This window comes from Euphorbia lathyris, chromosome 5 (assembly GCF_963576675.1).
Source record: "Euphorbia lathyris chromosome 5, ddEupLath1.1, whole genome shotgun sequence".
Taxonomy (NCBI): domain Eukaryota; kingdom Viridiplantae; phylum Streptophyta; class Magnoliopsida; order Malpighiales; family Euphorbiaceae; genus Euphorbia; species Euphorbia lathyris.
This window is the reverse complement of record NC_088914.1, coordinates 9,794,085-9,811,041: the sequence shown is the minus strand read 5'-3', so window position 1 is coordinate 9,811,041 and position 16,957 is coordinate 9,794,085. Positions and strand designations below refer to the sequence as shown.

Genomic DNA, 16,957 nt, shown 5'->3' with positions numbered 1-16,957 from the left:
TAGTAATATATTAAATATTTTACACTTTAACAAAAAATAAATGTGATTAACTTATATGTGGAAGACTCCGCGCTAACATTTTCATAATTTTTTTATAATTGTGTTATTAACAAACTAAATATTTTAGATATAATTGATATTTTGAAGGTTTGAAATTATAGTTAAATAACACTCGAAGCGGTATTTTCAAATTTTCCATAATGCATAGCTAAAATTGATTTTATTTGAAAACATTATAATCAAATTTGTACGAAATACGTAAAAGCTAAATCAATCTTTTATTTAAAACGTTAGAATTAAATTTAGTGTTTAACAAACAAAAGAAAAAGTAATAAGTAAAAAACTCTTTAATTTCCTTCATTTTTTATTTAAAACGTTAGAATTAAATTTAGTGTTTAACAAACAAAAGAAAAAGTAACGAGTAAAAAACTCTTTAATTTCCTTCCTTTTCTTATGGATAAATTAAGCTCCTTACCTTTAAATTTTGTTTAAGCTCCTTACCTTCTTTAAACATTGTTTTTACTTAAAAGCTCTATTAGAGAAATAGAAGTCAAAAGCCAATAGTAAATTTATTGTATAGTCAACTTATTGTTAAATATCGTACCCATTTTATTTATCACCATCCTCATTTGAATTTTTTTTGCCTTTCTCATAATTTTGATCAAAAACTGAAAATTCTCTCATCAAAATCACAAACCCAAACAACAATAATTGAAATTATGAAAATAATTGATGCATGACAACTCGAGAACTCCAAAAATAGAGGGTTACGAGTCGGAAACATTAAAATTTATATTTTTTTATCAAAGAAATCATGAAAATAACACATATTTTTATGATGATTTTGCATTTTCATCACAAAAAATTAGACGATTTTTCATAAAAAAAATTATGCCCAGACGGATGAATCTCCCGTTTGGTCTATAGTTTTGTATATAAGTAGGTTATAAATCTTCTTTTTACGCTTTTTAAAAAAAAAGGACAAATTACAAATCTAGATCAATTGATTAGGTCTATTAACATATTTGACACATTTTGCTTCCATCTTACCAAAATAGACATTTTCATCTATTTTGGACAAATATAACCCTAGTTCTATTCGACTTCCGCTTCCGCTTCTGCTTCTTATTCTTTGGTTCATCTTCTCCCGTTTCACTGTGTTTCATCTTCATTATACGTTTCATCTTCGTCTCTTTATATATATTCATTTCTTATGTTCTTCATTCCTGATGGTGCATTTTCATCTCGGTGTATCATTCATCTTCATTTTCTTCTTCTTTTTTGTTCGATATGGCCAGAAAAAGAAAGGCAGCAGGAAAAGAGGCGGAAGAACGAACTAAAAATAAGGTAAATGATTCGACCTTCATCTTCTTCGTTAAATTTCGACATAGGAAGCATAATGCGCTCGAATGTGACATAAATTGAAACTGTGAAATTCACAGTTGTTACTGTCGTTTTTACATGCCAAGATCCTTATCGCATCCTGCCATGAATGTGCTTGGATGCGAGAAGGCAGTTTGTGAATTGTGTCGCATTGGTGTTGAATGCGCTCGGATATGACAAGGTTTATGACATTGTCGCAGTTTGGATGAATGCGCTCGGATGCGACAATATTTATGTATAAACCTTGTCGCATTTGGGTTGAATGCGCTCTAATGCGACACGTTTACTTAGCTAAACTTAATGTTTGTGTATATGTGTTATCTTAAGGAATGATGATAAGGAAACAAAAAAGAGCAAAATGTCTTCCAATTACAAATATCCTGAAACGTTTAATTCAAACGCATAAATAACTGTCCGATTTAATTTGGATTATGGGGTGGTGATAAAAAAAACACTTGAGTGATAACCAGATATCAATGTACAGGAAAACATGTTTTGGACATATTTCGAAGTAGTATCCTTGCAACTCGTTTTCTCGCTTGCCTATGATGCGAACATATTTGATCTCTCCCACGAGGAAGATCAAAACCTTATTCTCAGTTTGCCGCTTTATAGTAATTGCGTTCAAGACATTTGGTTTTAGAGTTTAGAGAATGATGGTTCTTTTTCTGTAAATGGTGCATATAAATGGTTATGTAATGGGACCCAGCTAGTTGGTAATAGCGTGTGGAAGAAGATTTTGAGCTTGAAAGTTCCTCTTAAGGTGTGTAATATGTTTTGGCGTGCTTGTAGAAATGTTTTGCCTACAACTGTTGTGCTTACGGAGAAACGTGTGGCCGTCAATCCTGTTTGTGCTAAACATAAGGTAAATGATTCGACCTTCATCTTCTTCTTTAGATTTTGAGTTTATTTTACATGTGTTTAGAAATTACATTCACGCTCAATCTGTTTGGAATGCATCCGGTTTGGGTAGAGTGTTGGATGACGATTTTTTTTTTGCTTTAAATATTGGTTAGAATTCATTCTTGCGAATTTTAGTGCTGAGAATTGTTGTTTTTGTGTTATGATTGTGTGGAATATATGGTTGAATAGAAACAATTCTATTTGGAAGAATGGAAGGAATTTTGCAGATATTTGTTTTCATCTAGCGTGTATTGGGTTGAAGGAGTAACATGATTCTCAATCAAAGGGGATGAATGTTGGTGTCCAGGTTGTTCCAGGTGGGACAGGGTCTGCTCGGAGTGTGATTCGCTAGTTTCAAACAAAATGCATATTTAGCCCTAACGTATAAAATTGTGCAAATTTAACCCTAACGTTTAAAATTAAATTTTAATTTTAATCAAAATTTTATAAAACAAAATTCAATTAACATATAATTTTTATATAATTTTAATTTTATTTTTAAAGTATAATATAATTAATTAAAATATTACTATTATATATTTATTTGGGTAGTGGCATGAAGCCACTACCCATTATTGACGGGATCCTTTTAAGGGATTCCCGTCAACATGCATAGGCACCGTAATGAGTAAATAAATTTTAAAATAATATTAAGGTGTAAAAATACACTTAAGATTTTGGATCAATAGCAATTTTACCCATAGCGTCTAAAATGATGTAATTTTATCCCTAATATTGGAAGCCAATATCAATTTCCTCCCTAATGTTGATAAATTGGGTCAATTCGAGAAATAATTCATCAAGTGCGTCATTTTATCAATAACAAATCACAAATATATGTCGGGATGTGAAAAAATATAAAATAAAAAAATATATATTGTCTTTTGTACGAATTGGATAAAAAAAACTCAAAAAATTCACCGAACTTATAAATATTAATTTACAATTTTATTATTAAATTATAAAAAAACATAAAATCATTTTTTAGAACGAATTGATATGGAACAAAAATATATGTGTTTTATAATAGAAGTACAATTGACCCAAATTTTCAACGTTAAAAGTAAAATTATTTTTGGCTACCAACGTTACGGATAGAATAAAATTGCTCATCACCCAAAACGTTATAAATATTTTTATACTTTTCCAACCGGATCCAATAGACTAATTTTTATAAAAATTACCTCAAACAAAAAAAAAATTAACCTGATAAAATGATTCGTAACCAATTTTAGATTAAGAATTATTTCCCAACATAACACCATTTACGTGTTTAACCCCTAAAATCAAATGATAGAAAAATTTAATTTAAAAACTTTTAGGATAAAATTTTATTATTTATAAATTTACACTTTTTTTTAAAATAATTATGACAATTTTTCATCTTATCCAATATGGGTAAATTACACCCATGGCTATTGAACTTTACCAATTTTCACATTATGGCTACTATACGTCATTTTTTCTTGGTATGACCACTGAACTTTACATTTTTTAACACTGATAGCCACTCAACGTTTCAAAACGACCGTTGACGGCTAAAGTCAAAAGCATTAATAATATTCTAAGGAACTTTAATTCTTGAAATTTTTGTTTTGAGATCATTCAAGTGTTTGGTTAGGAGAGAGAAAATGAATTTTTAAAGAGAACAAAGGTAAAAAAAAATGTGATTTTCGAAAATAGAAAATGTGGGTTCATGGTAAATATCGTTTTGAACAACTTTAATTCTTGAATATTCATTTTGAGGTCATTAACGATAGTTAACGGTAATTTTGAGATATGAATCAATATTACCCATACCAAAAGTGAGCAGCTAGTTTCCAGTACACTCATTTCTCTCTTTTTCCTTCTCCTTCTCGAAATTTCCACCTCTCTCACTTTCTTCGCCGCAAAAACCCTAGCGCCGACTTCAGCACGCTATGTCTCGCGACAACATCTTATCAGATCCAAATCCATGCGATCCGATTTCAGGCCGAAAGAAGATTTCAAAATCTTTAAACTACATCAGAATCTTTATTCGTTGGTTAGGTTTCCATGAATCACCCGCCATTACTGTTCTCCATCTTATTTTCATGTTTTTTCTTCTACTTGGAGCTCTGGCAGTGTTGTTAAACTTTCACATTTACGAGGAGTTTGAACGTCGACCTGATGGCATTGCTCTCTTTTACGCCGGGACTCCACTCCTGTTCCTATTCTTTTCTAATGTGATTTTCATACTCACTTTTTCTTTCACTGGAAAAGAAGACAAGCTGTGGAGTTTGTTGTTGGTGAATGATCAAAGTGATGGAGACGCTGAAGACAATAAAGCTCAAATAGATAGCTTCAGCAATGAAGTCTCTGCGAAGATTTTGGTATGATTTACTATTACAAAGTTTTAACACTTTTGCTGTATATTTTCTAGGGTTTAATTATACGCATGCCTCTCAATTTTGCTTGGATGTTTATGAACTTTAACTTTGACTTGTACTGAACTACTTTAATTTTGGACTTTTGCTTTTGAGATCATGTGTTCACCTTTAATTCTTGCTTTGAGATAGTATGTTTGGTTAGTAGAAACAAATTGGATGTTTAGAGAGAAATTTGGTAAATTATAGCCATGGTCCTTCAATTCTTTCTCGCTTTCATTATGACCCTAGCATTTTAAAACCGAGCATTATAAGCCTTGTACACTGTATCTTACTGACATAATAATGATTGTTGATCGAGTTGAACACTCTAATAGTAGTTAATTCCTTCATTGTTGAGTTGCTATAAATGTACTCTAAACAATTTTAATTTCTAGATTTTTCTGTTTTGAAATTGTTAACCGTCATATTTTGATGTGGTTTACTCATAATGAATTTTATTCTATTAAAAAGTAAAGTTTAAGATTTTTTTGAAGCTTAGAAGCTATAAATGGAAGAACAAGTTGAGGATAATGATAGGTAATGAATTCTAATGCATATGTTTTTATTCCATGTAGAATTTTCGAGTATTTGCTGGTAGCTTTGCAATGATTGCTATTGCATTCAAAGTCACTGTAGACTTGTGCCGATTGAGCCACCACATTGACCCAATTTATTTTGTGTGTGTTGTCGGCGTTTGGTGCTACCTTTGCTCAACATTTATCCTAGCCAATGGGTTCTTATATCTGGCAGCTGTAACCTGCACACTTCATCTTTCTATCTACAAAGCTCTTCTGAAGAAATCAGGCAACAATGTGCTGGCATATTTTAAGCATCACCAGAGATTGCGAAAATTACTAAAGAAATTCAGTGCAAAGTTTTCCTGGTATTTGGCTTCTCAAGCTGCGATGGCCATCATGTCTATGATTTTTACAATGATGACCATCTCTGATGCCCATATCAATAGGCCAGGAGCTTTCATGCTCGGAGCTGCAGATTTTATTGTATGTTCTTTTATGGACTCAAATTTTATTTCAGCATGATAAACTATGTTCTAATTTCGTTTTGTTTTTTATTTGCTTGCAGTGTTGGATTATTATAGAGATTCCAATGTTCTGGGTTATTCTACTTGTATTGAATAACCTCAGAAAAGAAATGGAGAGCATTTTTTCAGTTGTTGATGAGAGAGGTAAAATATGTCAAGTAGCAAGCGTTCCTCCTAAACTACCCGCACATTGGGAAAGACTTGGTATGAAAACACTTCTATCTTTTATTTATGGCTTGAAACCAAACCAAATTAGATTCTTAACCTATAGCTTAAAAGTTTATTTTAGGGCATTGCTATTTACCGTCCCCAAATTATTTATCACATCTTTTTCATAAAAAAATGTCAAAACTGAAAATTTGGATATTAGAGAGAATCGGCCAAAAGGCGGGATCCGCCTAGGCCAAATTTCGGCCGATGCAAAATCGTAAAAATTTTAGTGTCGAAAAATACTAAATCGTTCAATTTTTTTGTGACGAAAATGTAAAATTCTTCAATTTTTGTGAGGAAAAAAGCAAAACGGTCATAAAAAAATGGGTAATGATATATACAACCCTTAGGACCCTATATTAGCATTTAATAGGGTAGTATATTTATATTTATTAGTGTATTATTTACATTTATTATTACATTGAAATTTTAAATACAACAAAACCTATTAATGTAAATATTGGAAGTATACAATTGTATTTAATTTAGGCCTAATACACAAATAACCCCCTGAACTTGTCCAAATGTTGCAACTTCCCCCCTCAACTTTCAATTGTAACAACTTACCCATTAAACTTGTTCAATTGTAAAATATAACCCCAAATTGGGAATTTTTTTACCCCGTACTTGAAGCAACAGTAAAAACGTTTCCCCGGATTCATATCATGCCAAAGATCTGATTATCACACTCCACGAGCGTTGCAGATTTTGCATTTCACGCATTTCTTTAATTATAATCCATGTCAGCAATTTGGGGTCATATTTTACAATTTGACAAGTTTAAGAGATAAATTATTCAATTAGACAAGTTCGAGGGGTAAGTTGTTACAATTGAAAGTTGGAGGGGGCAGTTGCAACATTTGGACAAGTTCAGGGGGTTATTTGTGTATTAAGCCTTTAATTTATTCAAAAGTTCAGTACAATAATATATACAAATATTAGAAATACACATAAATATACTACCCTATTAAATGCTAATATACAGCCCTAAGGGCTGTATATATCATTACCCTAAAAAAATATGCATTATTTTCATGATTTCTTTGATAAAACAAACGTAAATTTTAATGTTTCCGATTTGTAATCATCGATTTCCAGGATTCGGGTTGTCACATATCAATTATTTTCATAATTTCAATTATTGTTGTTCGGGTTTGTGATTTTGGAGAGAATTTTCAATTTTTTTTTATCAAAATTATGAGAATGAAAAAAAAAAAAAAAAAAAAAAAAGTCAAAAGGAGGCGGTATTTAACAACTCACTTATTTTATCTCTTTTCAAAAAAAATTAAAAGGTTTCTTTTATCTCTTTTCAAAAAAATTAAAACGTTTCTTTTATCTCTAATCTTTTAAAATTATTAATTACTTCCTCAACTTATACTTTACAAATCAATAAAATCTTTTAACTTTCTAAAATCACCAATTAAATCTCTAATCTATCTTGAAATTGTAAATTAGATTCCTTCCGCAATTAAAATAATTAGTATTTTGTGATATTTTAGGTTTTGATCATCCAATTCAGTTACAATAACTGTTTTATGATATTTTATGATATTTTGAGTTTTAATTATGAGTTCAGTTTTATTATAAAACAAACAGCTAAACCTGACTGAATTAAATATTATACGGTGTTGATATATAATATTTAGGGTAAATAATTATAAAGTTCTTATGTTTTTGCTTAACATACTAGTAGGTCCATCGTATTATTATAAGATCCTTAAGTTTTATTTTAATCAACTCTTTAATCATTCTATCTGTTTTTGTAAATGAAAATCCAAATTACCCCTAGTTATTTACATAAAAAAAAACTTATCTTTTAGTGCGAAAATTTAATCTAAATAGTTTTAATAAAGTTTATAAAGTATGTATACACCAAAATTTATATAATTGTATATACTAATCATTAAAAATGTATTTTTATTCTCTTAAATTTTTGTTTTTTAATATAATGTCTTTAAACTAACATTAAATACTAATAAAAAAATTTAAAAATCATATTTTTTTCTTCATTTATAAAATTTATTAGAGATAAATAAAGATTAATTTTTACAAAATTTGTATAGTTTTACTCATATTTTAATAATTTTTGAAATATTTTTTATTCATTTTTTAGTCAATAAATTTTTAGGCTACTACATTAAAGTTCTATAATTATATAAAGGGACAATTACAAAACTAGCACCTTTTTGGTGGTTAGTTTTCATTTCTAACACACTTTCAAAATCTCACCAAAACTAACACATTTCATTAACTAATTTCCAACCTTACCCTCATCTCTAACACTCCCTCCCGCTCTGCAATATTCGAACTTCCATTAACCTAACACCCATCTATTCATCTCTTTAACTTTCCGGCGATTCATTGGGCGATTCTGTACATTTCATCCGGCGAATCTCTGTTACTTGGAGTTGACATGGCGAGAACACAAAGCTCAGACAACGAATCGAACTCAGAAGGAAGAACGAAAAAGAGGGTAAATAACTTGACTTTACATTTGCGTTTCTCTCTTCTATTGCACGTACATTTGTTGTGTTTGAGAAGGAACATTTCGTTTCGTTTCGTTTCGTTTACTGCTTCTGGTGTTAGGGTTTTTCCTGGGTTCGTCTGGTGTTAGGAAGTCATTCGGTTTGGTTGAAATTCGTCGATGTGTATGTTCATCGGCAACCTAATTGTAGATAGTACATATTCATAGACAGCCTAATGGCCGATAGAACATCCATAACGACGATATACTGCCGATATAACATTCATATCATCGATCAGTTTGCCGATAGAACATTCATATCGTCGATCAATTTGTCGATAGAACATTCATATCGACAGTATATTGCCGATAGAACATGCATATCGACTTTATATTGCCGATAGAGCATTCATATCGACGTTATATTGCCGATAGAACATTCATATGGACGTTATATTGCCTATAACTCTCTTATTCTAAGCATACGCTAGCTCATTCTAGGTCCACGTTATAATTAGCTTGATTTTATGTTCCCTGATGATATGTCTACAACATTTTTCAGCATGATGATGTAGACAAAAGGAAGAGAGATGAGCATGCCTCTCCGTCGAAGAAGAAAGCCAAGAAGAAACCTGCATATAAATACAAAAAAGCATTTGGAACGGAAAGCGTCATCACGGTTAGGTGTAACCTAAGAGCAGCAGAACAGATAAAGGGGTTGTTAACATCAGACCAACTAAATCTCTTTAGGAAGAGTTGCTTCGGCCAGTACTTGGAAATGAGCAATACAGTATTTGCAGGAGTCCTATGCCACACCGTTTTAACAAGGGAGATCATACGTGAAGACCTCAAACCCAGGGAGCTTTGCTTCAGAGTTAGAGGTGTTGAGTTAAGATTTGGGGATTGGGAGTTTGAACTCCTAAGTGGGTTACGGTTTGGGGACATGGAAGCATTTCTGGAAAGGTTCAGTGGGATAAAGAAGCCATATAGATTTAGGAATAAGTTTTTTTCAGGCATCCCTACACCATCCTATAAAGACGTGGAAACAATTATGCTGCAAACTGTTTGGAAGGATCAGTCTGACCAGGATGTAGTTTCATTTGCCATGTTGTATTTTGCCATTGGCTGTGTGTTGGATAACACTCGGGAAAAAAAAGTTCTTCGTTGGGTGTTGGAACTTGCTGAATTTCCAAGATTGTTTAACGAGTTCCCGTGGGACGTTTGTGGCTGGGATGTCACCTACAGGTCTCTTGTTAATGGAATAGATGGTGGAAAAGACCGAATTGATCAATTAATCGCTTATAGGCAGAATTTAAGGATTAACCGTGTCTCATACAACCTATATGGTTTTGCATACGTATTTCAGGTATGATGTGTGTATATTCTTTATACTAGAAATGTTGGTCATAGGCATAAATAATGAATTTGACCTTTGTTGCAGGCTTGGTTGTTGGAAGTATGGGATGCCACCCGGATATGGTATGAGAAGAAAGGCAATCGCATCCCACGATGGCTACGATGGAAAAAGACCGCTATCGCTCAATTGCCCAAAGTCCTAACCATTTTTGAAGTAAGTTGACCAAGCATTGTGCCTACATGTGTCACTATTGTGTTATACATTTGTACATTTGTATAGTCGGGTGTAAAACCAAATGCCACAAAACTTACAGCTGAAGACACCGAGAAAGAAAGCTCATGGTATGTTAATCTAGTAAACCATGTGGATGGTCTGCCTTGTAATTATGACCATGTCTTTGCTGATTTGGAAAAGGTGCAAGAGGAGGAAAAAGGGCAAGAGGTTGCAAAGGGGAAGGAGGTGGAAGAAGAGGGGAAGGAGGTTGAAGAAGAGGGGAAAGAGGAACAAGAGGATGAAGGTATGGAAAAGGAGGAACATGAGGGATATGTTGATGTAGAGGATGGCAGTGAATCTGATACTGATAATGATGAAAATGCCTTCATTGTCTCACCTAGAGTACCTATCCAGAAGAATAAACACTCTGGTATTGAACGAGTACTGTGGAGGATGTTTGATGAGCACGAGAAGAAGATGAATGCCAAGTTTGCTGAACAGGAGAAGATGATAACTGAACACTTTGGTCAGCAAGATAGGAAACTGAATGCCCTTGTAAATAGATTGTCCGTTGTAGAACGTGATGTGCAGGAACTGAAATCACAACGCGACGTTGATATGTATGATATGGGGATTGGATGTGTAGGTCTGGATGACCAAACTGTTCAGGAGGAGAGGGAGAATAGAGAAAATGAGGAGAAGTTAGACCAGGAGGAGAAGGAGAAGAAAGCTCAGGAGGAGAACTTGAAGAAAGAGCAGGAGAAAGAGAAGAAAGATCAGGAGGAGAAGGAGAAGAAAGATCAGGAGGAGAAGGAGAAGAAAGAGCAGGAGGAGATGGCTAAGAAAGAACAGATGGAAAAGGAGAAGAATTAGTAGGAGGAGATGGAGAATAAAAAGCAGGAGGAGAAAGAGAATAAAGATCAGGATGAGAGGGCTACAAAAGAACAGGAGGAAAGGGAGAAGAAGCAGCAGGAGGAGATGGAGAAGAAAAAGCAGGAGGAGAAAGAGAATAAAGATCAGGAGGAGAGGGATAAAAAAGAACATGAGGAAAGGGAGAAGAAGCAGTAGGAGGAGAGGGCTAAAGAACAGGAGGAAAGGGAGAAGAAGCAGCAGGAGGATAGGAAAATTGTTATAATGATTGATGTAAGTTTGTTTTTAACGTTTAAGGTGGTGCTTTTAACTGAATTCACAATGACATAATCTGTGTCTGTATTTGGTGTTTTAACAGGATGAGAGCCATGACGGCCATGATGCTGAGATCGATCATGGACAGCTTACTCTTCTGGTTAACCAAGTTGTCCAATCGTCTTTACCTATACGTGAAGACAAAGGTCCAATAGAAGATTTGACTATCGAGGTTAAACATGAGGAGGAAGGGCATGGTAATAGAGGAGGAAGAGGAGGTGGCAGAGGAGGAGGGAGAGGGAGAGGAGGGGGGGGTTAGGGATGCAGGAGGAAGGGATGGAGTGGGAGGAAGAGGGAGAGGTAGAGGAAGGGATGTAAACATCAAGGAGGAAGAGGTGAAACCAAGACCTCAGCGACAAAAGAAACGTGGGAAAGACGTTCAGACACCATTCACTGATCCTCGGATGGGATATCACTTTGATGATGATGATGATGCAAAGTACCCCATGGAACAACACGATGATCGCGATCGTATAAAAGGACACCTTCTAGAATCATATGACGACTGGAAGAGGAGTACCCCCCACGATCAGCTGAAGACGTTAGGTGGAACCGATTGGGGTCAGACTGTATCATGGTTTGAAGAGGCAGAGATAACTGGAAAGTATATAGACAGTCAAGTAAGATATTCTTCACTTTTTAAGTTATTGGTTTATATTCTTTACTTTGTATGTGTTGTGTTTGAACTTGTTTGTGCATATGTGTTGCAGCTTGTAAATGCATTTTTGTGGTTATTAAACGGTAAATACGTCAATCAAAGTCAGGATTGGACTGCCATCGACACAAATTTCTTTGGCTTTATGGAGTTTGCAAATATGACCCAGAATTATGACAAACCCGGCAAATGGGGACAATCCAAGATGTTTGTGCAACGAATCACTGGGATGAAAGAGTTTCAAAGTCGGCCCTGGTATGATGTTAAACATGTGCTAATACCCATCAACTATAAAGGAGAACACTGGTTACTCGGTGTGTTCTATGTGGAAGAAATGAGGATGGAGTTCTATGATAGTTTGGAGTCAAATGCATCAAACGAATCAATAGACAAATGGCTTGAACCCCGGTTTCGTATCATGACAAGAGCAATGGAAGAGGCCGAGTTTTGGAAGAAAAGTGGGCTGCCTGACAACGGCAATCGATTGATAAAGTGGCAGAGGGCTCGAGGGTGCCCACAACAGCTGCGCAAATCCAATGATTGTGGTGTCTTTCTATGTTTGTTTGCTCAGCATTATGTTGAAAAAGGGCCATTATGTACGGATTATGGATTCTCTGGGTTTGATGGACGTTTCTATAGGCTGCGGGTGTGCTTGGAACTCTTCAACCAAAGATTGTTGAACCAGAATGATCTTATTCCAATGCCTAATTTGCTTGGCTTGTAATCTATTTTAACATGTAAACGTTTGTTGGTAACTTATAAATGTATATTATGCGTGACATCTTCTTGTTGTACAAGGTCGATATGGAAACATATCGGCGATTACATAGGGACATATGGGATCATTAAAGGCTTGGACGTAGCCGATATGGAAACATATCGGCGTGTACAATGTCGATATGGAAACATATCGGCGATTATGTAGGGACATATGGAAACATATCGGCGTGTACAATGTCAGTATGGGAACATATCGGCGTATATGGACGCCGATATGGAACCTTATCGGCGATTACGTAGGGACATATGGGGTCATGGAAGGCGTGGACATAGCCGATATGGAAACATATCGGCGTGTACAAGGTCGATATGGGTTCATATCGACGGGTATATACGCCATGTTGTTGCGTGAACTCCTGATTCAAAAGGCACAAACTCTTAATCGTTTAATTATGATGGAAAAAAGTACACAATTTATCAATACACATTATCAATACACAAATTATCAATACAAAGTAACAATTCAAAAGATAGAGTACACTATTTGCCAGCAGAGTTTTTAGAACAGCTTGCTTCACTTGATATTGTTGGTGGAAGCCGGGATGGAACTCGTAACATACTAGTACAAGTCGCTCGATTATGACCAGTTTGCTCGCATCTGGTGCACCTTGTCGGAGTTACCTCCTCGCCCCTTGACGGTATTCGGCTTTGATTTCTCGGACGTCCAACTCTAGGCGCATCCTTTTTAGGAGGAAGCACCCGTCTAGGAGGATCACAAACTTTCCATTCAGACTGGTGGCCTAGTGGATGTATGGGTTCATGGTACGATAATCGTACAGTCTCATTTTTGTAGTATCGATGCACCCACGCATATGCATTCTCTAATCGATGTATGGATGCAATCTTACATACATGTCTGCATGGAAATTGTGACAATTGCCATTTCCTATACGTGCATGTTCCTGCGCGCAGATTCACTATCCCACCCTTACCTCGATCGCCGATTTCAAAATTATGTGCATCAATGGGCTTATATGAACACTGAATAGACTTATTGACATGTTTATGCATCTTCTCATTATAAAATGTGGACAAATATGTCTCCCGTTCCCCTGCAAAAACATTTTGAATATGTGAGTACATAAGAACTATTACTATTATATCATGGACGAGGTCCAAATATCATACCTGCTTTTGTGCGCCTCTCATGAAACCATGCTTGGAGGATTGTCCTTATATACTCAACCAACAATGTGATCGGTAGACATCTACCATCTCCCATTCTTGCGTTGAATGATTCTGATATGTTTGTCGTCATAATGTTATACCGACGTGCGTAGAAGTACGAACGTGTCCATTTCTCTCGACGAGCTTCCTCTAGATAGTCCGCTGCCCCTCGACTTATACTACGAAGTCTGGCGAATCTTTCCTGGAAATCAGAGGTCCGCCATGCTTTTACAACTTGCCAATACGCTATGTCTAACTTTTTCCCGCCCCCAAACTTAGCCTTCATATTCTGTTTCAAATGCTGAGCACAACTTCCATGTACCGCATTTGGATACACCATATTGACTGCATAATCAATGCTCTTGTTCCTATATGATATTATGACGAGGTCTTCAACTTCACCAATACATTCTTTCAACCTGGTGAAGAAATAAGCCCATGACTCATTACATTCATTTGGCCCAATTCCGAATGCAAGAGGGTAAATTTGATTATTACCATCCTTTCCAACCGCAACATATAGTACCCCGCCATACTTAACCTTTAAGTGTGTTCCATCTACACATATAACGGGGCGAATATGTGCCTTAAAACCCTGGATTGAAGCACCAATGGCCATGAAGAAGAATTTGAAATTATCTTCATCGTCCGTTGCAATATGTGTCACCGTACCTGGATTAACAAATTTCAGTGTCTCACAATAATCAGGTAACAACATGTACGATTCTTCAGGTGTACCACTCGTGCTATCTACCGCCCAACATCTTGCTCTCCAAGCTTGCATGTAAGATAGATTGATTGAAAATAATTTTTCAATCTCCCAAATGATGTGACTTGGACGGTACACCCGATTCTCCATGTCTAACTTCTCACTAAGTATGATACCTGCTACTCGTTTACCTGCTTGCCTGTGATGTGGCAATAGTTGTCCACCCCTATCACAAGTGTGACTGTCCATACTGTCAATTCTCCGAAGTATGAACATATCTGAACCGAGTATGACTCCACCTCTAGCCCGCCACTTGCATGTGTCAACATGCTTGCATCGAACCTCAAACAAGGACTTAGTTGATCTGTGCACCTTCCATTCGAACATATTATCAATTGAATATCTCCCAAGTGCATATTGCAGTTCTCGTTTGCTTTTGAACATATCATGCGCCTTCAACCCATCACCCCCGGAAGATCCTGTACATTTGATCGGAATGTCTACATCCTCTGGTACTTGTGGAACAAAACGAAATGGATCCGTTCTACTTCTCATTCTTGCATCATCAGCAATCTCATGCAAACTTGGTTGAACATTATCAATCGATGGTTCTGAAACGGATCTTTGGCGATGATCGTTATCATATACATGATCATCATTGTCAAATCCATTGTAGTCGTTATCGTATCCATGGTCATCGTTATCACATCCATTACCATATCCTTGATCCAATGTAATATCGTCTAGCCCAAGAGGAGATTGGGTATATGGATTCATGACATGTTTTGCCGGACCACGAGTCTCAATTTCGATGTTAGGCACACAATAACTTATTCTGGTTGCCTCTGCTTCAGCAACATTTTGTGGAGTGAATTCACCAATAGTTGGTCGTCTTACTTCTGCACCAATTGATCGTTTTACTTCCGCAACGTTTTGACGCCTCACTTCAGCAATCATTGGTCGCCTTACTTCCGCAACATGGATTCGAGAAGTCATAGTCACATATAATGGCATCACATCGGGTTTATTCCATCTACAAAACTCAACGAAACCAGCTATATCACTGTCATCCACAATTTGTGCTAATCGTCCAAAAAGTTTATTTGGACCGTATGTTGTGTGCATTGCCATTTGTATATCAAAACAGGTTGCATCAACATTCAGGGAAGCGTGAATTCTATCTCTCAAAGTTTGGTAATCAGTTGGGGTTGAAAAATGGAGCACCTTAGATTGACCACCAACGTATATCATAGTGTCCATTGGCCCCTCTTTTTTCCATTCTCCATCCCACGAAACCATACACAGACAAATATTCGGGGTGGACATATTTCTGCATTACCATAAATACATAAGTAAATAATATTAGTATATTATTGTAACTAAACGGAGAAAGTTAACGAAATAAGTATTGGTATTCACACTTCAAACTATGAGATATGCCGATATATGTCGATGCAACTTGCATATAGACACATATCGGCTCATATACGTCGATATGGCTCATATATCGACGTATATCGACGGAATATGAATAGACGTTTTTCTAGAATGATTTGTTAAGCGGTGCCTTAAATGCATGTAATGATGACTTTGACTATAAGCATTAAATACGTCGATATATGTCGATATAGGCACGTATCTGCAAAGTATTGTCGGTATGAATGTCGATACGGCTTACATATCGACATATATCGACGGAATATGAATAGACGTTTTTCTGGAACACTCTATTAGTGAGCATTAAATGCAGGTAATGATTAATTTGACTTTCACTCTTCTTCGAATGTCACTCTTATTCGAATATCACTCTATAGTCTGTTGAGATTCCCCATGCATATTACAATTCCTTCATCTATAAATAGACTCATTACTTGTTCATACTTTATTATTCATTCCTAGTAAACTCTTCAGTTCTCAAGTTTATCTGTAAACAATGGCAGCGTCACCACCGGGATCACCACAGTCGCCACCACCACCACCACCACCACCTCATCCTATGCCTGAGTTCGAAGAACTCATGGCTTCTTTCGTCCTCTCCTTCCGTGATGGAGACACGGACGAAATTGTCAGGTTCATGAGGGGCATGGCACAAACCATGTCTTGGGCTGCAGAAGAGACCTCTGACCTTCTGGAGTCAGTCATGGCCCAAAACAGGCGGCTCAGGAGGACAGTAAGGCGCCTCAAGCGGGACTTGGCGAAGGCCAAGAAGGACTACGCTGAGGTGTTAATGGGTCCTGAGTACCAATAATTGTGTTTTTTTTTTGTTTTTGTTTTGTTTTTCGTTTTTTAATGTTTTATGTATTTCTTTCTTTCTTTTTAATATATAATATAAAAATTATCTTTATGTTTTATGTGCTTTGTGTTTGAATTTTATGATTTAGAATGGAAAATCACACAGTCCTGTATGTCGATATGAATCTTGTATCGACATTATCGACATTCATATCGACAGTATCGATAATAATCGACACTGTCGAGAAAATCGCAGATTGAAGTTCCAAA

The 16,957-nt window shown here is 35.7% G+C and overlaps 1 protein-coding gene across 1 annotated transcript; it reads left to right on the top strand.

The window, feature by feature from the left end:
- The first annotated feature begins 4,120 nt into the window (after positions 1 to 4,120).
- Positions 4,121 to 16,703, top strand: LOC136229661 (uncharacterized). The gene is made up of 4 exons (XM_066018581.1): positions 4,121 to 4,637; positions 5,249 to 5,674; positions 5,757 to 5,919; positions 16,396 to 16,703. Exons 1-4 carry the CDS (start codon positions 4,206 to 4,208, stop codon positions 16,701 to 16,703), a joined length of 1,329 nt encoding a protein of 442 aa, XP_065874653.1. The 5' UTR covers positions 4,121 to 4,205.
- Positions 16,704 to 16,957: the final 254 nt, after the last annotated feature.

What these genes read in the sequence shown, in the direction of transcription:
- LOC136229661 (XM_066018581.1), top strand. Translation starts at nt 4,206, where the DNA reads ATGTCTCGCGACAACATCTTATCAGATCCAAATCCATGCGATCCGATT. An exon ending in AAGTCTCTGCGAAGATTTTG is followed by an intron (nt 4,638 to 5,248) that starts GTATGATTTACT and finishes TATTCCATGTAG; the next exon opens with AATTTTCGAGTATTTGCTGG. An exon ending in TCGGAGCTGCAGATTTTATT is followed by an intron (nt 5,675 to 5,756) that starts GTATGTTCTTTT and finishes ATTTGCTTGCAG; the next exon opens with TGTTGGATTATTATAGAGAT.